The 25,502-nt window shown below is 43.1% G+C and overlaps 1 protein-coding gene across 2 annotated transcripts; it reads right to left on the bottom strand.

The window, feature by feature from the left end:
- Nucleotides 1–25,386, bottom strand: dot1l (DOT1-like histone H3K79 methyltransferase). Of its 2 annotated transcripts, none has more exons than XM_061078794.1 (28): nt 24,910–25,382; nt 17,169–17,212; nt 16,979–17,053; nt 16,700–16,763; nt 16,016–16,244; nt 15,706–15,800; nt 15,102–15,164; nt 14,945–15,000; nt 14,436–14,515; nt 14,138–14,206; nt 13,938–14,044; nt 12,665–12,706; nt 12,477–12,572; nt 12,115–12,340; nt 11,867–11,980; nt 10,970–11,061; nt 10,739–10,840; nt 10,167–10,304; nt 9,852–9,977; nt 9,162–9,598; nt 8,991–9,078; nt 8,740–8,889; nt 8,388–8,430; nt 7,617–8,239; nt 7,160–7,365; nt 6,828–6,901; nt 6,063–6,746; nt 1–4,078 (listed from the first exon to the last, which is right to left on the bottom strand). In XM_061078794.1, the coding sequence occupies exons 1-28, from the start codon at nt 24,988–24,990 to the stop codon at nt 4,071–4,073; spliced, it is 4,212 nt and encodes a 1,403-aa protein (XP_060934777.1). In that variant the 5' UTR covers nt 24,991–25,382; the 3' UTR covers nt 1–4,070. The 2 variants fall into 2 exon arrangements, with proteins under 2 accessions (XP_060934777.1, XP_060934778.1); XM_061078795.1 differs by lacking the exon at nt 1–4,078 and adding an exon at nt 4,730–5,367 and having other exon boundaries at nt 24,910–25,386.
- Between the last annotated feature and the right edge of the window lie 116 nt (nt 25,387–25,502).

Below are 25,502 nucleotides of genomic sequence, written 5' to 3' on the forward strand. Positions count from 1 at the left end.
TGAATTCAAATATTATAAGAAACATTTTTATTAATAATCATAAAACGCAGAAAAAAACCCATTAATTCCATTTGTTTCATTATAACATCTTAGGATAAAAGCACCAACATCGAACAGTAACAAGTTTTCCATGAAAACCCGGGGCCTTTTGGGAAATAGGTTTGCCGTTATTGCACCTCAAACCTGCCCTGGCTTCACCAATCAGAGATCACGATACACGGACTGCGGTTCACGCTCGGCTCTTTTAACGTCGGTTCAACCCAACAGAGGACGGTGAACCTCCTTCTTTAGAGACACGTATCAGACAGAGGCTTTGTGAGATGAGGGAGATGCTGAAAGTTTCTCCAGACCAGAACGACTCATGTAAAGCCAATTAAAGCTGCGTTTCACCGGAGAGGCTGCATGTCTGTGACAGTGAGAATAAATCTAAGGAGACCTGAATATAGATGTTACCTCGACAGACACTTAATGAGGAGCTTGTCCTGGTCCTGAGTTTGGGGGGGGAATAACTGAGGGACTTAATCGCTCCACGAGATGGTGAATAAGCTAGTGGCGTGCAGTAGTTTAAATCTTTTGCATCGTTACAAGCATCCTGGGAAGTTCCTGAGTTCCAGACCTTTGGCAGGATTAAGAGTAAACAGCCTCGACTCTACAGCTCTCACAGGTTATCGAGCGTCCATGTCCCAGATGGGGATGAAGCTGGAGAACTGCATCGAGGCTTTAAGGTCCAATCATGCCCATGCACCAACGGACTTTGATCACAGCACCTCATCCCTTTCAGTGATTGTACAAGAGGCGGGTTCAAATCTGTGTAAAATAAGTGTTTCCATGAACTATTCTCACCGTCACACACATTACAAACCCCCCCCCTCGACGTGAGAGAAACGTCTCTAGGTTAAACTGTATTATCCAGAAAGCAGCCAGGCGAGCTCGTGTTGACTATCGTTACCCATGAAACCCTGCAGCACAACAGGGCTGGAGCAATGTTTTCGTATGAATAGCTGCAATTTCCTTGTTTTAAGTGAAGGAGAGCACCGTGCTGTCTATTCTGACAAGTAGTATTAAAAACCGACAAGAATCTGAAGACACAGTTAGAAGCAGAACATGTAATTGTAATCGTATCAAACATCAAGAATAAGAAAAATCATAGCGTCAGACAATAATTACAAAGGAGCTCTCAGTGCTGGTAACAAACGGACTCTATTGTCTCTAGTTATGTTCTAAAACGTCTCTCTGAAAACACGCTCGTGTTCGCGCAGTGAGTGCACAGGACAGGAGTTTACTATAAAGCTTTGATTATTATTAGTCTAATCTTCCCTTAGATATGCACCATCAAGTGGGAACAGAAAACCACACACAATGAGCGCAAGTGTATCCCACTATCAGAAAAAGAAGCTTTGCTGCTCACACACACGCTAACACAAGTGTTTTACATCAGCATGTCTCACAGTATGCTTACACTACATGGGAGGGCCTTGTCAGTAAGACATTCACTTTAAGCACCAGTAAAGATTTCATTGTCGTCTGGAAATAGAAGCACCGTTTTTCCTGCAGAATCTGGGTTGGTATATATATATATATATATATAAAAAAGGAAATAAAAATAAACAGACATGAAAACTTCTGGTAAAAATCGAGATAACAGTTCTAGAGCTGGAATCTAGTTATGTTCCAGTCACAGCACCTTTGTGTGTTGATTACACAGTTTGTGAGTTTCTAGTTCTGTGGCGTGTGTTGTTAAGACGCCGTCTATTAAGGTCGTGCGATGGCAAAGCTTCGCTCTCCCCGGCTTCAAGCCTCCTGTTTAACAGGTTGAATTTAAGGGGTTGCAATGCCAGCACCAAAATACCCCTATTGACTTATATATATATTTACTCATTTATACATATAGACTGTATATAGAGACTTATCTTATATATAGCTTTCTGTTTTATGCTGGAGACATACAAGGGGGAAAAAAACGTATGTACAAAATCAGTGTGTCTTGTTAACCTACAGATATGTGACTTACTATTGACAAAGCGGCCGGAGCCATGTTAAAACAGCTGTGTGAGAAACATGAACAGAGGCCACTGTTCACACAGTATCCATCTCAAGATGGCGTCTACACTTGTACACGAGGCGTTTAAAGACAAAAGCACATTAAATATGAGAAAAGGAAATGCCTAAAAAAAAAAGGCTTTTATAAACGTCCCTGTGTACAGCACCAAGTGTTCGAATTGTTTTTTTGTTTTCACTAATAGAAAATAAATAAAATCAGGCACAGTCCAAATTTAGCACCATGGTTTTCAGACTGAGTCAAGTACACACACTATTGCATTCTACACTGTCGACACAATTCAGGATTAAAGAAAAAATAACAATAAAGAGAAAAACAAATACCAAGGCAAAGAAGAGACTGATGGCATAAATATAATCTAAATTATACACAACTATACAGTTGGAGCATGAATCACATTCACAGTACAAACATTCTTTACAAAAATAACAAATTACACAATAAAAAACAAACAAAAGGTGTGAAAAGAGTCCAGTAGTTTGTCGTGGTTATGTGTTTCCCAGTGTGTGAGGATTTGCATGCGTGAGTGTGTATCTGTGTTGTGTGTTGTAAAATGTATAAACCCACATTTTGCTTAACCCTGCGACAGCAGAGATAAATATGAATAAGTTTAGTATGAGAAAAGTTAAAAATTCCTGCTGTGGCTCCACAGATTAGTGTGACTTATCAAACTGACCGGAGGAGGAAATATTCACAAATACAATAAGTTCAATTGTCTGTGGTTTTACTATTTTATCTTTTACACCTGGATTCAGTTTTATTTAACAGTGCAGCCACACACCCCTGACCTGGCATTCCATAAGTGTGGCTAACAATACACAAAAAACAAAGAGCACCATCTCATTAAATCAAATTTCATTGGTCTTACTAAAAAAAGCATTAAAATTTACTCAGCTAATGAGTCCGACTCAGTGTTATTGTCACCCCTGGAAATGATTCACCAAATTTTCAAGGTGAGTTTGAGGTCAGATCATAAGATGTTAAGGTTCATTTACACACAAATTTTCTCCCAAACTTTTCATGTGTCCGTTAGAGAATGTGAAATGTACCTGATATTGTCACAGGAGAAACTTTCATTGATATGTTAAATATCTGATATTAGAAGATAAAACACTGAAACAGTTTCCATTACTCACAATGGGAATTAAATGGTTTGGCTGAAGTTAGTAGCAAAGAATAGAGATATAAATTCTGGATTTTGAGGGTCAAAAATGGCAGACCTTAAAGTGAATAAGATAAAAAACAGAGCAAATCATTCACATAACCAGAGTTCATGGGGTGTCAATAATCCAGCCAGAGTGTTTTTGCTACACGAGAAAATATCTTACTATCCAGTGTGAAGTTAGACCAGAATATAAAGGTCCTCAGTTTGTCAAATATGCTTCAACAAACACTGAATTTGACTGAAGGAAGAAAACAAGCAATAGAGCATGCCTGCAGAGAGGAAAGGCTGCATGACATGTGAGCAGAGTTCAGTGAACTGGTCTGTGTGTTTGTTTCAAATTGAAATTTGGACAGAGGATGACACCAGATGAGATTCAGCTCTAGAAAGTTGGACTGTGTGCTTTTATAGGTTGTTAATTGTTACATAAAATCAATCAGAACTGATTATTTAGCAGAACACTAGTTGCTGTTGTTGTGACTTGGACAAATAAATGACAACCTATCATAATGTTGAGGGCGTTAAGGTTAAACAACAGAATCATTCAGGTCAGTCAGTGCTGGGCAGCAGCCAGTACTGAGCTCAAACCACCACAATCAGCGAACAACACTCACATTTACATGACCAGTACCATATTAATTCTGCTCAAGCTAACCATAGTGGTGGTGCTGGTTAGTTAGTGTGTGTGTGTGTGTGTGTGTGAGAATGTGTATCAGAGATCCCACTACAGAGGCCGGTCTTGCAGGCGGTTGGGTAGTGCAGATATTTTGAAGCACCAGTGAGTGAGGAGAGTGCCTTGGTCCGCACCTGGACATTTGCATAGTTAATTTGTTGTTGAGGTAGTTTTCATCAGTTACCTGGTGGAGCAAAGTAAATAAACAAATGAGTCAAAACAGAAACCAAATCATGACACTGTCAAAATCCTGATGTACCATCCAGCACACGCTAAAAAAACGCGTTGGAAAAATAAATTGAATTTGTTCTAGAGTTGCTGTGGTTGTACATTTTTTTTTTTTATAGACACAAGACGTTGGCTCATTTATTTGTATCAGGTCACAAATTTTGAGTTAAATGATAATTAAAACGAGCAAGCGAGGCAGAGCTCAAACTTTACAATGACAGCTTCAAAACTTCTAAAAGTTATTTTATGTCGTTATGACAACTGATCACTGGGTGAAGGTCTCCATCTTGGCATCCCTAATTTGTTCATAATAGTAAATTGGGTTAATATAACTTGTTCATGTTAATTTGAACCAACATATTTCATTTGTGTTTTACCAACTTTTTGCTTTTTTGATTGTTCAACACATTTTTTTAAACCTTAGATCTGTCTTACCTTGTTCAATCAGAACAACAGCTTGTAGGATCACAGGAAAAACAGGTATCCTGTCTCTCACTCCCTACCAGTCTCTCTCTTTCTCTCATTCTCTGCCTCTCTCCACCTTCTGATTGCCCCTCCCCCCCCCCCCCCTCTGCATTCTCCCACCGCCCCTTCCCTCCCCAAAACCCTATCTAGGTCGGGAGCCGGGGAGCTGGGAGGTGATGTAGTTTCCATGCATGCCCTGAGTCCTCCACATGCTGCCGCCACCACCTGAGCCTGTGGCCGGTGGTGGGGGGGGCAGCCGAGGGGAGTAGTGCACTGAGAATGGACGAGACGAGGAGGAGGTGGATAGGGAGGAAGAGGAGAGGGAGGCAGCGGCGGCAGCAGAGACAGAAGCAGAGGTGGAGGAGGAGATGGAGAGAGAGAGGGATGACTGTGCTCTCTGGTGATGGAGAGAAGAATGGGAGAGACGGGAGGAGTAGAGGGGGTCTGAGCGGGACGATGGTGGGGCGTCAGAGTGTGCGGGTGCTGAGGAGGAGGAGGGGACGCTGTGCAGGGGCGGTGGGGGGGGCAGGGACAGCGTGGGAGGGGAGGGGCTGTGCAGCACTGACTGAGTGCGGCTGTGCTGAGCCTGTGAGAGCGGGAGAGGTGAGGAGACGGAGGTCAGGCGTGTGGAGGGCGGCTGGGGGGAGGTGCGCTGCTGGGTTGGGGAGGAGGTGGAGGAAGAGGAGGAGAGACTGAGCAGAGAGCCGAGGCCTCCAGAGGCGGGCAGCGCTGCCCCAAACTGATGGGAGGACATGGTTGGAACCACGTGGTGAAATATACCTGCAAATCATAACAGTAGAAAATGGAAGGGGGAAGGCAGGGCGAGAGAGTGGAGAGTGGGGAGTGGGGGGGCAGATAATAGTAGCAAAGAGAGCGAGAAGGAGGGGGGGGGACAAAGAGAGAAGCAGGGCTGAGGCAGGTTGTGCATAGCGCCAAGCGAGTCTTTAGACAAGCACACACAAAGCAAAGTGAGTCAGTCCACCGCGTTTGTGGTCGGACAAAACCAAATCCACGAGGCCAATTCAGGATCGTATCAAAGTTAAATCACAACAGTGTAGATTTTTCTGGGTAGATTTGAAATTACAGGTGAACTGACTCTGACGTACAACTCCTACAGATACACCCAGAGAAAATGACAAAGGAGTAAAGTATGACTTGGGTAAAACATGTTATGATTCATGGCCAATTACAGATTTCAACTGTTAAGAATTCAATCGGACAAAGTGTAACATTTTCCATGGGTGTTTCCGATTGCAGCACTCGAGCAGCCAGTCCATGTCAAAGCGAAGCAGCACAGACTCAGTCCAACTGTCAGACTGAGTCCGACAGAACCACAGCAGCAGGAGGCCTCCACTTACCAGGTCTGTTACCTCAGACCAATCAAGTTGACCCCTTGTTAAGACTAAGCCCTCCCTCTGACTGGTCAACAATACAGAGACTAAACCACACGTGATCATTCACTCAGCGATGCTCACCTCCAGCCGCTCCCCCTGTCAGCCCTGCACTGGAGAAGCTTCCCATGGCAGAGTGTCCGTTGACGAGCCGCGCGGCCCCAGACACCGTGGACCCGCCTGTCTGGGCCCCGAACAGGGATTGTAACACCGACGCCCCCCCGAGCGGGAACTGAGGCCCCAGGTACTGTCCCACAGACGACCCCGGGGTGGAGGAAACTGCTACAGGGCTGCCGCCCACCTTCCCACTCAGGATTCCCCCTCCACTGGTAGCAGCTGCAGAGATGAAGAGGTTCTGACTGGCGTGGCTGCTGCTGGTCTTCAGATCCCAGTCCCGGGGGGTCTTCTGCTTCTGGTGGGCCGGGCGCTGCTCTGAGCTGCCGCCTCCCTGAGCTCCGCTGCCTCCACTCCGGCTCCCTGCCTCCTGACTGAGGAAGGGATTGGGGGTCATGTAGCTGGACGACTCTCCGTCACTCCCTTTTCTCACTTGCTGATGTTGTTGTTGTTTGTGGTCAGAATCTGAGTCTGTCCCCCGGCTGGACCCCCCCATGCCGAAAGGGGAGCCCCCTGGTCTAAGGTCAGAGTTGGGTTGCTTTAGGTCTGATATGGGTGAAAAAGTAGATTTCCATTTGCTGGTGGAGGACAAGGAGGATGAAGAGGAGCCCTCACTACCTGTGCTGTTTCCACTGCTGCTACCAGATTTTCTGCCTGGTGGTAGAAGATAAAAAGAACAGTTGTCATCAAGAAGCTTTTGTTTTAACGTGAATTCAAACATTTTCATCAGCGTACCTCTTTCATTATCCCCTAATCTACTTGGTCCATCCCTGCTCTCCAAGGATATAGTAGCAATTTTTCTTTCAATTCTGGAGGACAAAGACAAACTCAGTCACAAGAGTTGATGCAATCAAATGACACAAAGTCATATTTTTTTTTATTAAAACATCAAACTAGATAATTGATTTGCAATAAAAGTAAGGGGACGTGTTGCAGTTGGCATCTGGATATGACACAACAACTAATAAGACTTTGTATCAGAGACAAATAACCTGCAGCTAAAGGAGAAACCTCACAACAAGGCCGGCTCAGCAGGTGTACTGTACCAATTATAATGACTGTATTACCGAGAACTAGAGCTGTCAGCGGGGTATCCTGAGTCATCGTCATCCGAGCTGGGGGGTGAGGAGTAACGACTTGAGCCATTGAGCTCCAAGGGCCGCTCTCTCTTCAAGATGGGAGGCTGGTCCATGTCAGGCCCACTGGGGCTCCGGCTTGATTGTTCTGGTGAGGAGATGGCAGAGATCTCCAGAGGCTGGTTGATGTTGTTGACCTGTTGGGATGAGGACATGATGATCACACCTGACACTCATGGATGAAAATAGGTAGAGAATAACCACCTGCCTGTAAAGTCAAATAATTGCAGCACATGGCCTTATATGAGTGACTATGACTGGTAGTATTATTGTCATCCTTATTCAACTTTATAGAATCCTAATATATTACCAATCGGCACTTTAGCAATCAAAATAGTTTCATATTGCTCCCTGCTGGTTTCCATCTCAAATGCTTCTGGTGACTCACCATGGTGTTGATGTTGAGTGGTGATCCAGAGGAGTGGTTGTTGGAGCTGAGCCCAGGGAACGACCTCCTCTTCGGGGACCCGCTGGCCGGGACAGGGCCGGCAGAGCTGCGTTTTCGTCTCCCACGCTTGCGTCCCTCCTGAGAGCCGAGGCTGTGAGAGGAATGTGAGGACAGCATATGTGTGGGGGTTGGTGTGTACTGTGTGCCAGGCGACTGGTGATGGTGGTTTCCATGGTTACTGTGGTATCCCTGCTTGGCTGAGTTGCCAGTGTGATGGTGGAGGCGTGATCCCCCGGCCATGCTCCCTCCACTGCCTGACGAAGTGGAAGACGTGGATGAGGAGGACGAGGAGAAGAAGATTCTCCTCCGCAGTTCACTATCCTGGGGCTCGGTGTCAGATTCACCTCCCTGCCGGTCTTGTCCGTCTTCTGGAAGAATCCTTGGTGGTCCGTCTGCATATTGGAGCACCCCTCCAGTACTGAGTGGGGGGCTTTGGATGGGACCTCCTCGACCTATGGGTCCTGTCAGAGGAGCATTGCTGTGTGGAAGAGGTGATGAAGAAGCACCATTATGGTCCTCAGGGTGGGGACCTCCATTCATCAGCCCTGAGCTGGATGAATATCCTAAAGAAAGGTATAAAGATACACAGGAGGAGAAGAAAGGCAGTTATCAAATGCAGAACACAACAGAATCAATAAATAATATCTTAGTCATTATTATTATTAGGTGTGAATGTATGAAAACATTGAGTGGTTAAGAGGTCATCCTTACCATTAGTCTGGCCTGACTGAGAGACGGGACTGGGAGTACTCCTCTGAAATTATGGACCCAAAAAAAAGATTATGACATGAAATCATAAATAAAAACAATGTAAAATGTGAGTAAATAGCTTTTCGTACAAACCACGTGTGTACATCAATCTAACTGTATATCATTAGACCTACAGCAGGGCAACAATGTTAGTGGCCTAAACTAAGGTACGAGAGGGCGTCCTGTCAAAATCTTTGTCCACGATAAAAACATTGAACAGGAACACCTTCAGTTATTTTCAAGCTCATTGGTTAATAGAGATAACAAAAAATTGGTTACTGTGCCAAAGTGAAACTGTCATGAGGGTACTCACCAGTCTCTCAACTCGACTGGGTAGCACCACGCTGGCCAGTGGAATGCTGACAGGTAGTTTACTTGGGTGGACAGTGCTCAGGGGGATGCTAATTGGAAGGCTTGTGATGCTGTTATCAACCTGAACAGATGGACTCCTCTCTTTACAACCCTTTAAGAGACCAAAAGGAAAATGTGCTGACGGTGAGGGAACTGAAGATCACAAGGGAATTAGGAAATTGAACGGACAGTAAAAGAGAGTTCAATGTTTACCCTGTCTGAACCTTTCTGTGCATCCAATGAATTGGGAGAGGGGCAGTTCTGTTTGGCTCCAAGTGGTGAGTTAACACCAACAAATTCCCTGGAAAAAATAGTTAGCAATTTATTTATTTAGGGAGAACCTTGAAGACCTTTGAGAACTGGGAGATTCTAGCGCCTACCAACCTGTGCATGGTCAGCCCCGGACCTCTTAGGTGCATTGAGGCAGTGGGGTCCTGGTTAAGGTGCCGCCGCAAGGCAATCTTGGCAGGGGAGAAGCGTGTGTAGTCAGGAAGAGTGTGGAAGGAGCTTTGCTGCCTCTGCCGAGCGTCAGGGGCAGTGGGTACGATCTCGTGGTCGGGAGAGATGGGCAGGTAGCGCGAAAGAAGCTCTCCCTTTGTGCTGGCGCGGTCGAAACATGAGCTGGTGCCATTAATGGAAAGCTCTTGGCTGACACCATTGAGGGTTGGGCCAGAGGACATGCCGAGCTTTGAGGAGTCCAGGTCTGTGGAAGAGCGTGATTCCAGGCTCTTCCTGTATGGGGAGCCATCACAGGGGCTGTAGGACTTGAGCTGGAGCAGCTCCTGTTGCCGCTGACTTTTCTCCAGCTCCACAATGCTGATCTACAAACACACACCAGGGGGAGCCATTACACAGGAAAACAGGTATCCAGTGATGATGTTGACATGTCTAGGAAAAAAGTGATTAAACAAATCTTCAATTAATTTATCTCTCAGGTGATAAGCTTAATGCCAATAAATATCTCTGAAGACGGGACGGGACAAAAGAGAAAACTGCAAATTCGGAGCATTACAGTAGAAGAAAAGAGAAATTCAAGCATTTGGAAAGAGATCTGGCAGAATCAGGAGTTTGTACCTGCAGCTCCAGACAGTGTCTCTGTTTCTCAGATATTTGTCTGCGCAGTGCTTGCTTCTCCTTCAACAGACTCTCTAAACACAAAGAGCCCCAATCCAGCTTCAGTTCCTCACATCGAGACTTCAACTGAAAAAACAAACAAATCTACAGTTATTTATTTGCTTATCAAGAATACTCAAGTAAAAGTAATCATACTAATACTGCCGGCCATTATCGTAAAAACTAGAGCAGGAATGGTATCAGGTGTGAATTACTGGAGATGATGCTGGAACAATGAGGTTTGGGTTACAACACTAAAAGGCGCTGAGGTCTCACCAGTAGCAGGCTGTGGTCTCTCAGTAAGGCCATGTCTCTCTCAAGCTGTTTAGTCTGTTCTTTCAGCTGACGGTTGTGAGCCGATATCTCCTTCTGGGCCTGCAGCAGGTCTTCCGCAGTCAGAGCTTTCACTCCCAGCTGCTCAAAGACACACAGCACAGACACACACATAAGCTTTTTTTCAGACATGACCTGCAGGTAAGGTCCAGAGAATAGGGTACAGACTTCCCCCGCAATTTGCTTTTCACATAGGGACGACATAGCGATAGGTTTTCTGCACAGACACGTTCACAACAGCAACAACTTTGCTGATGCTTTAGTTATCAGGCTGCTAAGTGTATTCAGGGTATGATCACTGTAACCCAAGTAATGTCATTATTATGTTATAATAGAATTTGGGCATTAATGCTTCTGTGCATCATTTGACTGAATTGTTTTACAATAAAAGAACATAAGAAGGATGGATCAAGGACTTGACAGGAGAAAGAGAACAAGTGCAAATTTCTGGATGTCGGTATAAGATAGTTTATAGGAATGTTGTGTTTAAAGGACAACACAGTCGTAGTTCCTACCTCATCTAGTTTAGTCTGAAAGAGACCTTTGATTCTGTCCTTGTGAGAGTGACAGACAGAGTGGAGTTGCTCCGCCTGTCCAGACAGATCCCTGTGTTTTTGCTGCAGAGACATAAACAAGAATACAGTTGTGTGGATGGACCAAAACAGAGCAATCAGCAATTTAAATTACTTTTGCAGATATACAAAATGTACCCAATCAGTAGCGTATGTAATGACATATCTTAATACCTTCTCCTGTTCTAAAAGCTGCTGCAGGTTGGTACGGTACTGAGGAGTCTTCATGTAGGCCATAAACTGGATGTACTGAACTTTGATGTTATCTGCGAAAAAGGATTCAAGACACATAGGGACAAACGAGAAAACACAAATACATTATTAGTTAGACCGAAAGCCACATCTACACTGATGTTTCATATGTTTGCTACATTCACAGCTGACATCCACTCTACTATTTATGAATACTGTGGGATTGTATTTCAGTCAGTTGGGGCAGAAACAGTGACCTTTGGAGAAGGTGAAGCACACACCCACGATTTCTTCCTGAATGGATCTTATCAGTCAATCCTTATCTTTTCCTGATACATAACACTACTATTATATGATCCTTTTCAGGAACCAAACAAATGGCATCAGCCTCGACTAACAGTAAATGCAACATGGATAATGAATGACAAACACTGCTGACCTGGCTGTCTAGCAGCTGTTGTGCAGCTAAATAGCATTTTTAAAATGCTGCAACTGCCAACATGTGCAGGAGGCATTAGGATGGATTATTGTTACAATCTTCATAGGAACGTGCATGCTAAGTGTACATGAATGACTATTTCGGATTCCGACCTAAAACATTCATCTACATGGGGAACATTTTAACAAAAAAAGGGATTAGTGTGTACATATCCTTAAAGTATTTTGGATTCAGTCAAGGCAACGAGTGTTATCTCTCTAGGCTTTGTAACTGTCCTTCTGACATCATTTGTAAACGAGTAGACTTTTGTGTTAACTTATCATAAACAGATCACCTTTTCCAAGTCGTTTTAACGGTTCAATGTTAATCAAATGGATTTCACAAACTGCATTTCGTTGAAATAGAGTTGATCAAGGTCTGGTGCATCTTCGTAGGCTTACCTAGCAGTTGTTGCAGACCAGGCGGAGTGGGGCTGAGCAGCAGTTGACTAGAGGGATAGTGCTGGACCTTGGGAGGTAGCTGGTAGAAGGGACTCTGAGGTGGCCGGTATGCATCTGCACAAACAGTAAGCATGTTGAAGTTAAAGTCAAATGAAACTCAGTGATGTAGTTAAGAGGACATTTGTCTCTTCTGTGATAGGAGGCATATCTCATTATGTGTGTGTGCGAATATGTGTGCGAGCTCTGACCCTGGGGGGGTGCCGCAGAAAGGGTCTTGGCGTGCAGCAAGTCCAGCGCGCTCTGATTCTTCTTGTTTTTCTTCTCGGCAGCCGGGGCAGCTTTCTTGGGTCGGCCGCGCTTCTTGTTGTTCAGCTTCCGACCTTTGGACAAGAGCCGGGTTCTCCTGGGTTTGGGGGGGGGCTTGACCACTGTCACCAGGCTAGGACGCTCTTCCTCCCCACAGGAGTCCTGTTGCTGTAAAACGTATAGACACACACATATTTACACAAAGAGGACAGGTACCTCTCCTTGCAGGGTTAAACAGACTGAGTCGTAAAATGACACATAATACAGCAAAAATTGAAAACATGTTGTGTAAATCATGTCCTACCTTGTTTTGTTCTTTCGGTTTTGTGGGCGTGGTACTATTGCTTTTATTGTCCTTCGTGTCTTTCTGCTGACGTCGCCGAGCAACCTCTTGCTCCTCCTGATAAGAGATGAACCATTTTAGTTGTTTTCATTTTAATACATACATTAAGGGACACTGTGTTTATATTGAGGAGGCAGAGCAGGACTTACCCTGAGTTTAGGGTTTTTGAGACTATGAAAATAGTTTTCAAGCTGAAAAAGACGAGAAGAAAATTAGATATTTAGATATAACCCTAGCCCTAACCCTTAGATATTTATTTTTAAACTAAAGGATGCAAATACCCTGTGACGTGATTTTGAATTTCATCAATTTTAGTAACTTCAGTGATTTCTCTTATTCATGCTTCAGCTTTTTCACTTTCCACACAACACAAGAGACTCAAAAGTGACATTTTATCATTTACCATTCTAATATATATTTTTTGCATATTAAGAAAAAAACACATTCAAAGCTGCATTAAAATAGTGATGACCATTTCAGCCTTGTGTTTAAAGGCTGCGCTGATGTGTAGCTTTAGGTACTGGTGACACATGAGATACAAAAGGTTATCACAATGCAAACCATTTTCTCCTTTACTTCGACAATAAAACTGTGGAAATAAAGATACAGTGTAAAGATGATTCTTGTTACAAACAAAAATACTACAAATGAAGGCTTCGGTGTATTTGAACTGCTACCACAGGGTCTTGCCACATGACACTGCATGGTGGCATTCAAGTTGTGACGTGGTTGAACTTTCATTGGAATAACGCTGCATTTTGTGCCCCCCCCCCCTGCTGCACTGCCAGAATGGCCTCATTGAAGTGAATGAGTGGGCTGCATATTCTAATAGTACAGTCTGTGAAAGTCTGCATGTGGCCTAACTCTGTTCAGCTTGACCAAATGCCATTCTCTGAGGGACAAAAAACTACAGCCACATCCCTACTGTGACACTGTTACTGCTTCAGTTGCATTTCAAGAAGTTCCACCACCAACAACATTATAAAGAGCGAGTACAGATTGGACTCAAGTGGTAACACAAAACACATCAACACATGCAGATTGTTACCAGCACCTTTTAGGCAGCCTTGCAGCTGTCTCACTGGGATTCCCACTGGTTACCGGGTATTACTTTAACCTACTGCCAGAGTGACACACACTTCAGTATTATCTATTGGGCTTGTTTCACCATGCATAACCCTGTGTGTTCTCTCCTCAGATTGATAACTCCTGAGACTGACTCATTAAGATAATAACAGCTGCTGTGGAACCCTGCCTCTTGAGCTGAGGATACTGTTGGTGTCTAATCTATTATGCAATGGCACATTGAAGTGTTTTATTTTTCACAAGATTTCCTCTGCTAGTAGTTCTCGTCTCTGCATTTGTGTCCACCTCTAATCACCAGTAACACAAGCAGTGATGAAGAAAAGTTTTAGGACTTACTATGGTGCGGTCTATGGTGTGCAAGTAGTAGGAAACTGGTTTTCCAGTCCAGGACACAGAGCCCCTCAGTGGAGAAAGCTCCACAACACGCATTATTGTGCCAATATCTGCAATACAGAGAGAAATGCATACAAATTATATACTAAACAAAAGAAGCTTTAAACAATAAAATCTGATTTCTCACTGATTGTAATACTTACCACTCAAGTTTCGACTGTTTATTCTAAAATTTAAAGGTGCAAAAGGTTTGGAGGAAACTATTTTTCCACCTGCAAATAAAAAACAGACAAAACAAATATTAATTTCCATTGTAGTACATTTTAGACACCGTTTAAAATTCAAACACTGTTACTTCTTAAAAAGAAAAAGGATTTTTTGTTCTCGAACTTTGAACTTAATATACTGCTGCTGTTTTGAAGCTCATCTAAACAACCCATGGCTATAATCCAAAAGGAGTAACCGCAATCATAATTCAGTGTTTAGCTTCAAAATACTAACCTTCCTTCATGTTTGCAAAGCGCTCCTTCAGCTGGTGATCTACCTCTGGACCAAAGGCAAAGTTATTCACAAAAATAATACTGCAAAACAGACAAGAGAGATGTGTTAAAGATCTACAGTCAACAGCAATACATTTGTTCACCAAGCAAATAGTACATTTTGAGAGAGGAAGATGTTTTAGCAACATCGCCAAGGGAGAGAAAAGTTAATTACATTTCTTCTAAACATTTCTAATGAGAGGGCTGCACAGGATGATCTTTATCTGGGTGACCCGAGTTAAACTTGTTCATTCGAGATGGCGCTAGAGACTTTATACCAAACATCAAAATATTCGAAATACTTTTTGCCAGTGAACAAACTTTGATAGTTTAAAAAGTTTTGGAATGGTCCCAAGAACTACATTTCCTAATTCCATGTATCAGTTTAAACTTGGTTAAATTTTTAATGGTGTGAAATGTCTGGAGATAGTGTCCATCAGACCGTTCCTGTGACAAAGTTTGGATTACCACCTTGTGTTGGCAATTCTGTCTTTCCATTCCTCAGAGAGAAAATCCCCTCTCTCCAGCTGAAAAAAAAGACTTAGGATTAAGATGCTGAATACCTTCGTACCTACTTTGAAATATTTGGTGAGTATACGTGTGTAAACGCGACACTGAGTCAACTTACTGTGTAGTCCCCATGTTTCTTCCCATACCATCTCATCCACTTTTTAAATTCTTTATCCATGGACTGAAAGAAAGAATTTAACATATGATAATAAAAGTAAAAATAAAAAGCTCTGTGTGTGTACTAGAGGTGGTTCCAAGAGAGAAGGATGATTTCCTTGTCCAGAGATTTTGAGTGTATTTTACAATCATAACTAATGCCGAGATTTTAAGTTGTATTTGCAGCCGTTTAGTTTAATTGAACTGAGACTTCTTGCACATAGACACATTTAGACTAAGAATAGTTCCTTGTACTGTTTTGCAGCGGGGCTGTTCTTAGACATGTTTATTCCAAAGTGGCATGGGTGTGTTGCTAAAAGAAATTAAAAGAAAAAAGAAAACTGAATACTAAGGTTGAAACCAGTATGAAGGCTGATCAGACAAAGACATCCCACAGTGGAAAGACTTTTTGTCAAAATTGCCAAATTTTCTGCAGATATAACTGCACTGCGTCAACACGTCATTTTACTACAACGACTAAGGAATGTATTTTTGTCAGAGTGGTGTTTTTAGAATGAACTCAGCTATAGTCTCATGTTTCTCTGCTGAGTTTTAAACGTAGTTACCTCTGCATAGGTGGCTGGAATGTCTGCTTTCTCCACTCCATAGTAGTGTTTACAGTTAGTTGCTGCTGCAACCTGCAGCACTACCTGTCCTACTCCTGCAAACACGAAACAGTTTAAAAGTTATAGATCTTATCTTATACTAAAGTTATATAACCAGGCTGTCAACACCAACATCCTGACCAAGTCTTGCAACTCTACCAATCTTGTCTTTTTAAAGAATCAACACCTTATGGTGTCTTTTTTTATCCACTGCACTAAACCTTCTTATTCTTCCAGAACCCTGGATGTCCGAAAATAACAGCGGACTAACCACTGCCGAGGTCAACAAAGGTGTCATCTTCCATCATTTCCATCTCGTCAATGATCTGAGCCACCAGGTCAAAAGACGTCTCTCCGTACACCTCAGGGGAGAAAGGCTCATAGTTGTTCAGCTTCTCCGGGTCGGTCACTGAGTGGTTGTACACCTGCTGTAAGATGTGTCTTAGCAGTCCGTTGGATGGACGCTTGTTCAGCTTCATGGGCTGGGTGGTCCCCTTCCACTATAAGGAGGGATTCACACTCATTACTATACTTACTCAAACAAAAACATACAAAGCAAGTCAAAGAGGCATTTCGCTTATGCGTTATCAACTTACAATGGGCATTCAAACGAAATCAGCATTCATTTCAACCACTATTGCAGAAGTTAAAAGGAAAAACTTTACACAAGATGCTCTCTGAAAAAAACTTAACTTAAATTAACAAAATTCAATGAATGTTTTGTCTGGACACAAGTATCCAATATACCAGAGATCATCAGCTTAGATGAAAAAAAAAAAAAAAACTAAAACCCAAAACACCTAAATTCATGTAAACATACTGTACAGGATGGCATAAATTCAAGTCACAAATGGCCAAAATTCAATGCAGAGCGATACAGTATTTTCCACTTTTAGTGTTTTAAGTTTCATAGCAGCTACACAACACTGAAAACCCTTCACACAAATAGACTCACTAGCTGATGAATGCTGTCGATGGCCCTGTTGTACTTGTCGCACAGTCTCTGCATACTCTCGAAGCTGTGAAATCACAAGACACAATATTAAAGGAAATCATTTTGTATAAGATCAAATCTAACTTGCCATTACAACATACTTTCAGGGGTGATTTCACAAAAAGATTTAACCATAATATAAAGTGCATTATAGTCATTGTTTTTTTTTCTTTCAGAATGATCTAAAAAAAAAAAAAAAATCAGCATGACGTTAAGATTGTCACGTGACCCGCGGCTCACCATTTTGTGTCGTAGTCAATGAGAACATAATTTTCCATTGCCAGTTTGAGGTCTGGGATCTCCTCACACACCCACCTACAGAAAGTACACACATAATACCATAATTGCATCATGTACATGACACTGTCACTTACAGTACATATGACTGTGGGCACAAACAGTACATGAGTCAGAGACTGGATATACTAACCGTATGGTCTCGATGATTTCATGAGCAGCATCATGATGTTTATCCTGAAAACAGAAAAGAGGGACACCATTCCAATCAAATTCAAAAGAACTACAAATTATGGTCATTGCAAGAAGCTGAAATTGAAACATCACCTCTAAAAAAGAAAAAAGAAAAGTGGACTGGATTATAGCCTTCATGTTCAGTGTATATTTAGACTGCACTGGTTTAAAAGGTTCAGTGTGTAAGATTTAGGTGAAAGGGATCTACTGGCAGAAACTGAATATAAAATAATCTTAGTGATGCTTTCACTAGTGTGTTTCATCTAAATTGTATGAACTGTTGTTGTCTTAACCTAGAATGGACACTTTATATCTAAAAACAAACATGTGGAGCGGGTCTTCTCTATGGAGGCTGCCATGTTTTTTTTACAGTACCCCAAAACTGGACAAACTAAACCTTTTGAGTTTTTATGACAACTGAAGGCTACAACAGGTTCTCTATCATGTTTGGGATTGGAGGGTGAGGTGTGGGGTGTTCATCTGCAGCTTGCAACTTCACCAATAGGTCACTAAAGTCTAAACATTGAACCTTTAAAATGTACTTCATAAAGTAGCAGGTGGGTATAGAAAGCATAAAACAGTCTGTTCAATAATTCTTTTGAATTATCAAAAGAAATCTACAGGCCAGGTAGCACAATACAGAAAACACAGAAACCCAATAACAGCAATAAACTTAAACAGGCTTCTAGTGGCTGAGTATTAGTTGAACAGTAGACATGTTAACATAGACACCAATTTTCAGATAATAACCAGATTAAAAGTAATAATAAACTTAAGACGTGGGGTATTCTGAGCTTAATCACATTATGTAGAGATGTATAGGTCTTAAATAGCATTAAAGTCCTATATGAGTTTTTACAGCATACATGTAATTTCAAACATGTCAGTAAGCAACTGCTTGAAACCGTGATTATACAATGCTCTCTACATGAAAATGAGAATATGAATGGAATATTCTTGAGGAGACATTCTGACCATTGTTCAAACAGAACTGCCTCAGCTCAGTCAATTCCACAAGTCATTCTCTATTTACTTCAGTGTATACAGTCACCTAGCTTCTACCAAGCGTCACCTGGCAGATTGCCCCAATGACATTATCCTGTAAAATACCTTGCTAAACCTGGGAATTTATTTCCTCCTCAATGCTGTTGAGTCTTTCAGGCCCAGAGGCAGCAAAGCAACCCTAAATCAAGATTCTCCTTCCACCCAATCTCTTCTCTGGAAATTTTGTTTTCACGCTGGTATGCAGTTGCCTGTTTACAACATGTGTAGTTCGGAGTGTCCCTCCAAAACAATTCAACCTTAGTTTCATCAGCCTGAAAAACATTCTCCCGGGAGCTTAGTGGAATTTCTTTGGCAAACTTAAGGCATGCATGTGCTGTTTCCAGGAGAGAAGCAGCTTCCTCAGTAATGTCCTTCCATGGACACGTTACTTAATGAAACCACGAACCATGATTTACAATTATTTAACCATGAGATATTAACCAGCTGCAATCATTAAGCCATAGCTGATAATCTGGGCTTCATTTTTACATTTCTGATCTTCTGTTTTGTGCCCTTAGAGTCATCTTAGCTGGATACCTATACTCAAGAGAGTAGCCACATAAATAAATCATCTCCATTTATAGAGTTTGTGGACTGATGAATATTCAAACTCTTTGAAATCTCTTCCAAACCCATTTCCATCTTCATGCAAATAAACAATTCTTTATCTGAAGCCTTTTGCCCCCACTCTTTTGCAAGAGACTGACTAGACTCCTGACTCCAGTTCTCTTTTGTTTCCCTTGTTAGCCGACTTCAACTAACAGAGTAATTTATCATGCAACAGTTTCCTTATAAATTTTCATAAAACACTGATCACCAATGAGGACCCAAAGGAAGTGCTGCTATTTCAACTAAGACATGCAAAAGATATAGAACTTTGAATAAACAAGCTAGATATCATAACAGCCAGGATTAGAGATGTACAGCAGTCAAATAAAAGTTATATGACATGTCATGTTAAAAAAAATCACACAACTATGAGAGTATTTCAAAAGGGTACTTCACAGTTAAAACTCTGTTGAAAAAAACGCTGTATCTCGCAATGTTTAAGAAAGTAAAACAAACAAACCAGCCAGGGTGAAAACACAATGTCCTTGGCAGAGGTTTTACTGAAAGGCAGCATGTCTAGTGTTTAAAGACACCTTGCTTTTTTGATTTAATCCCATTTCTTTAATGCAGCAAAATAAATATATTTATCCATTTCCTATTTCAGTGGTGTTTTTATTATGCCACTAATGACCGAAGATGGTCACAACAAAGTAAAGAAACAACATTTTGTTGTCAGAAGATCGCACATTTACTTCAAATAAAAAATGGGATGGTCCCGGGCTGGTGAAGAAAAAAATAAATACAGGCACACTGAAATGACTTAATCAAAGCTTCATGTTACAACAGTGCAATGCCCACAAATAGCTGTTCATCCTCTCACTGCATCAACATCAGACAGACAAAATATCCACTGCACACACACAACCCCCACTGGACTCTATTTTGACTGCTCAGAAACTGTCAGTGATTACAACACACTATTACACTTAATTTAATGGCCTTGTCAAAAATAGTCGGTGTAAAAGTGGCTTTATGGGACACGAAATCGAGAAAATGTGCAGACAACTTGATCCAGACATTTTCTATTCAAAAGGAGATTGTTGGGGTTAGATGCGTTCACAATAACAGGATAATCTCTGGAGTGTTCAGGTGAGGACTGGTGTATGGGGAGGCTTGCAGGAGGCAGGACATGAGGTATAAATTCCTCTGCAGATTTCACGTTTTTGTTTAAAGCACATAGACATCGGAGTCAGGCCTTATTACAAATTAACTATCAAATCTTGTCTTTCCAAGTTGCTATCTACATCAGTGTCTTTTGCAAGGGGGCTGGCAGGAAAATCTCTGCAACTTGCAGCAGCTGATCAGACATCTGACATTTCAGGAAGTTATCTTGAGTTCAGTGCATGTCTGAGAGCAGCTTTAGTTACTTCTTAACTTAAAAAGTCAGTTTAAAAACACAAGTGGAAGCTTAAGGATAGAAAAACATTGTACAAAAAACTGTATTTTTATTAGGGCTTGGACAAAGAGTGGTATATACTTTCTTCCTTTTGCCATTAATGCAAACTTAAGCTCAAGCACTGTTAAATTATATTTAGTTTTTTCTTTGTAAAAAGGGCCATGGACACAAATTATAGTGTGACTCATAATCAAAATCTGTTTTTGCAGTAGTTTTCAATGCAGACACCATGTATCTGAGGTTAAACATTTGTCCTTGTAAATCTAAATTAAACTTAATTTCACCTGGAGTAATTCTAACCTTCCTTCAGGAAATGTCTTCAGTAAATTCAAGACTCAATACCAATTTAAACCCTTTCTGAGGAAACCAATTTAAGTTACACCGGTTTAAAAGACACTGAAGTCTAGATGAAATCTTTATAAAATTAGATAATATACATTTTATTGATCACAAGTAGGGAATCTATAGTTACTAATGTTAGCTGGAATGCGCAGTTCTGTGGCAGTAAGAGGGCTCAAGTTACGCCCAGAGTGCAGCCAGCCTGAGCCTGTTGCCGGAGCTGACCCACTGACCCACTTTCAGTCTCCTTCCTCAGTGCACTGCCAAGGACAGCCTCTGGTGGAGGGGAAGGAATGGGGAAATGAAAGGGAGGAGGATAAATCAGAGGGTAGAAGAAAAACAGGGTAAAAGGAAAGAAAGTGAAAGTGAGAAGAGCTGGAAACTGTGAAGAGTGTGTGTGGTGGGGGGGGGGGGGCGGGGGGGGCTGGCATTTGTCAGCTGTTTGAGGCCTGGCAAAGCAGCCCCAGCTAACGGCTCAGGGCTCACAGCTTCCCGCTCAACACTGCCCGCCACTACTCTGCAAACTTCCGCCAAAGCTCAGACATGAATGCGCACACACGCTCAAAAGATGTATGACAACACAGGAAGTTGTGTACTATTTCTGTCAGCACAGAGTTCCGGTTCTAACTTCCTTATCAAGCTCAAAGCCAGCAGTGCTGTTAAAGGAGCTACAAATCTTCTTGAACAAACAGCAGGCACAACAGATGTAAAACACTGTCATACTAGAGAGGGAAGGTGTTCGAGTGTATTGAAGAGAGTGAGATGTTGAAGAGGGGGGGGGGGTTACCTGCTCGCACAAAGACGGCACACAGCAACACCAGCACAGGGCTGTTGCTAAAAATAAACACGATTTGAAAGAGAGCGTCACACTCGAAAAACTGGAGACTCTCCTCTCTCCCTGCTACGAGTACCACTGATGCGATTTTGACTCCTCCCATGGAAACCACATCCAGTCCCTGCTTACATCAGTGCTCTGGGTCGTGGGTGTCGGGGGTTTTACACCACGCACTGCTCCACTACGTACTGTACACCTCATCAGCCGACCAGAACAAATGACTAAGGCAGGCGTGCCACTCCTACCCTTGTACAACTCCTACCACGAAATACAAATTAGTCAGTGCATCAGTATATGAAACAAGATACTTGTGCTTGTTTTTCTTTCTGACTTTTAAGCAAAAATACGTGGAAAATTCTTTTGTGTGAATCATCAGATGGTCACAAACATATTGCTCCACGGGGGATGTGTCGTGACAGATGAGCGCAGCAGGTCACATGTTGATGACACTGAGCGACTGCAACACAGCTGACCAACATTGGCAGGCTGCCTGGCTCCAACTTAAAAACACTGTACAATAAAATCACTTCACCAGCCACAGTGACAGGACAGCAGCTATTATGGTACATTTTCTTTTTTCACATTTCAGTGCTGCAACCACAATATACTTAATGTTATGCCTCTGTTAAGCCTCTGATTTTACTACAGTAATTGCAGCCTTGTAAATAATATGTGAAGTTCACAGGTAAGGATCAAACCCAAACACACTCAGCAGTACTTATCTAGCAGTGGTGTGCGTTTGGAATGCTGTGTAGGGCTGGTTAATGCCCACACCCACAACCAAATGGACAAAGAGCTGCACCACACCAGACGTGCGGTTCATATGGAAGCATTTACAGATGCACAGATGTGGTCACTTAGTGAGACGGGGTGAGACGGGGAGAAACAGACGAAACACACAACCAAAAAGAAAGAAAGCCTATTTGCATGGGCTGGGCTCTGACAGCACGCCTTATTCTCCAACAGCCGGTACAATATCCATGTTGTGTGTGTCAAAACACAGTCAGCACATTGTCCATGCTCTGTGGGTGAGATAAGCAATCTTAATGCTCTGTGGGAGAGAAGCATGAATCTACACGGAGTGGGATCTGTTGCTGCCAGGGGGCGGTTCAACGAGGCTAAAAACTCTTCATGAAACGTGACTGGAAAAACACATTGAAAGAGATAGTTCACCCAAAAATGGAAATTCACGAATTTGAGTCCACAAAACAGTTCTGGAGACTCAGGGGTAAACTTTGTTAGAGCAGAATCTAACACAATTGAAGTAAATTGTGAGTCCTCCCTCTTCAGATGTAATAAAACAATGGTAAAACAATAACAAGCCTCCATACTGCTCCTGTGGCGTCATCTAAAGGTTGGCGCATGCTTCTGCAACTGCCGCTTTTCACGCATTTTGGCGACGGACTAGTTTTAATTTATGGTTCTCAAAGGGTTGTGCATGATGCAAAGCAATTCACCGCCAGAACACTAGGCGGAGTAATGTTTTTTGTTGAAGACGACCTTAGAGACGCCTTCTTTGTGTGTGGCAGTCGTCGTGGACTGTTTATTAACTTCGCCACTGCTGCTCCTCATAGCCTTTTTCTGGCTGACAAATTTGTCCCATATCTTCCATTATACAAGTGGTCGTACTACCGGACCTCTTCTGCCAAACTCTCTTCTATTTGGTCCATATACGTTCTTCTAAATCTTCCGTGGTTTCTGCCGGTATTATGGGACATGAAACCGAAAATGTGACTACGGAAAGGATGTTGTTAGCAGACCAATCACAGCCTTGAGGGCTGCGTGAGGCTTGCGTAGCTTTGTCGTATAGTTAGAAAAATTGGGCGACGCACGCAAGGGGCATGAAAGGGCTCTTGCCTGTCCCTGAAAGGAGGCATGTTGTGTACTTTCTGTTTATTACATCTGAAGATCGGTCACTAATCAGCTACACTGTTTACCCCTGTAACTCCAAAAGTGTTTTGTAGACTCACTTCAGATCATTTCTGGGTGAACTATCCCTTAAAGGCCACTTTCTGGCAAGTGTTTGTGAATTATTTTATTATAGCATTGTTGAAAAGAAGCAGTCACTTCCACCCACCTCCCTGTAGAGCTGACCATATGGACATGAGGAGGGCTGAACAGAGAGGAAGTCTTTCCCCTTTGAAAACAGAGGGAGAGCTCTGCTATCCATATTGCAGAACTCAACATGCAAGCCCATCAGCTGTTTCTAATTCAGCACATGGCCCTGTACAATAGATATCATGCAAGTCAAAAGTATATTAAATTCCACACGTACTTGTTCCTATGTTTATCTTCACTCAACCATAACATAAGGAAATGGGAGAGGCTACAATATCACACTCTGGCGTGATGTGGCGGGAGGGTGAACTCTGAGCCACAGCGGAGAGGAACTTCTAACTCAATGACTTGAAACCATTTCAGCTCACACTGGAATAACGGGATTTACACACTAGATGGTGGAAATGAAGTAACTACACCACCAGATAAGGTTGCGTGGGTGGAGAAGAGATGAACCAAAGACATTCTGAGAAATTCAGTCAGTGCTGTCTGTCTCACCGCAATTACTACAAAGGAGAAGCTCTGTTTAGACTAAAACGCACCAAAGTGCCTGCGACCGCTTCCTTTTCCGCTGATCTCCAGTGAGTCAACTGCAACCAGACACTGAGGAGCTGACAGCCTGCTGCATGGAAACACAACCAGAGGAGGAAATCAGTCCCTAATTAGACCAGTGTGACTATAACTGGCTCCTGCACAGAGCCATGGGGGGCTCGGTGGAGGTTTGAGAGTTCAAACTACCAAACATACCCAGCTGGTCGCAGTGGTAGAGATGTCAAGAGATAAAAAGAAGAAAAAACTAAAAGGCACTCGAGGAATGCAATACTGCTCCACACGCGTGCAGCACTGAACACAAACACACATAAACAGTACATATTTCTATATGGATTTGTGGTGTTCGATTGTTTACTAGCATCACGTGATGGATCCACGCATAGGAAACAGGTATAACACAGGATTGTTACAGCGTGTGTGACCTTACACCATGTGTTACAGCAGAGACATTAAGGTTTAGGACTGAGACACACGATGGAACAAGTAATGTAAGGACACGGTGGCTGGGGGGGGGGTGGAACGTTGTGTGTTTGTGTCGCTGCAGTTACAACACACCTCGTTGTAACTGACTGTCAACGTCTGGCTCAGTTCTACTTGAGGCTACTTCTGCTTTGATACGATAAGTCCACACACTGTATGTTTTCCATTTCCGGGACTTACTGGTGTGGACAACCAGCTCACTAAGTCAGTGGAACAGGCTGGAACCGGGCGGCTGTCACCGCCGGGACCAGTATGACCTGATTCCCCGGACGAGCGTGCCGTGGCTCCCTCTGCTAGCCGCTGTTAGCACAGAGCTAGCTAACAAAGACCAAAACAGAGAGTAAATGTGGGTGTGTGCCGGGCGGGTGCTGGACGGGTAACACTTACATATACTGGTAAGGGCCACGGGTAGCCTGCGGGTTCTGCTCCGACCGGCGATTTGAGCTTGAGCTCCAGCTTTTCTCCCATTCTCCACTCCACGGCGGCCCGGCGGTGATGGAGGGCTAGCTAGCTAGGCGCTGCGCTCGGTTAGCCAGCTGGTCGGTTAGCGAGCGAGCTACAACGTGAACATTTCGTGGCGCCCGGACGTTGGAAGGCGTGAAACAAAAAACACCCACGTCGACGCTGGTTGCTAGGTGAGGACGCAGACGACGCGGCCGAGCGTAGAATCGAGTCCGACTCGGTTTAACGGTGTGAATAGAATTCGTTCTCATGTCCACTGGCAATAACACCTCGTCCGTATCGCCGCCATCTTGCCCGGCATGAATAAATATGGCAGTGGGCCAGTGGCAGCGGAGGAGACGCCGACGTCACCAGGGGGAGACTGTGATGTCATCGAGCGTGAGCACTAGCGAGAGCACGTCCCACGGAGCGTGACGGCCTAACCACAGCTCGGTGTAGAACTGAAACCCCCCCACACCCACACACAGACACACACACACACACACACACACACACAGACACACACACACACACACACA

This window comes from Limanda limanda, chromosome 9 (assembly GCF_963576545.1).
Source record: "Limanda limanda chromosome 9, fLimLim1.1, whole genome shotgun sequence".
In the NCBI taxonomy this organism is placed as follows: domain Eukaryota; kingdom Metazoa; phylum Chordata; class Actinopteri; order Pleuronectiformes; family Pleuronectidae; genus Limanda; species Limanda limanda.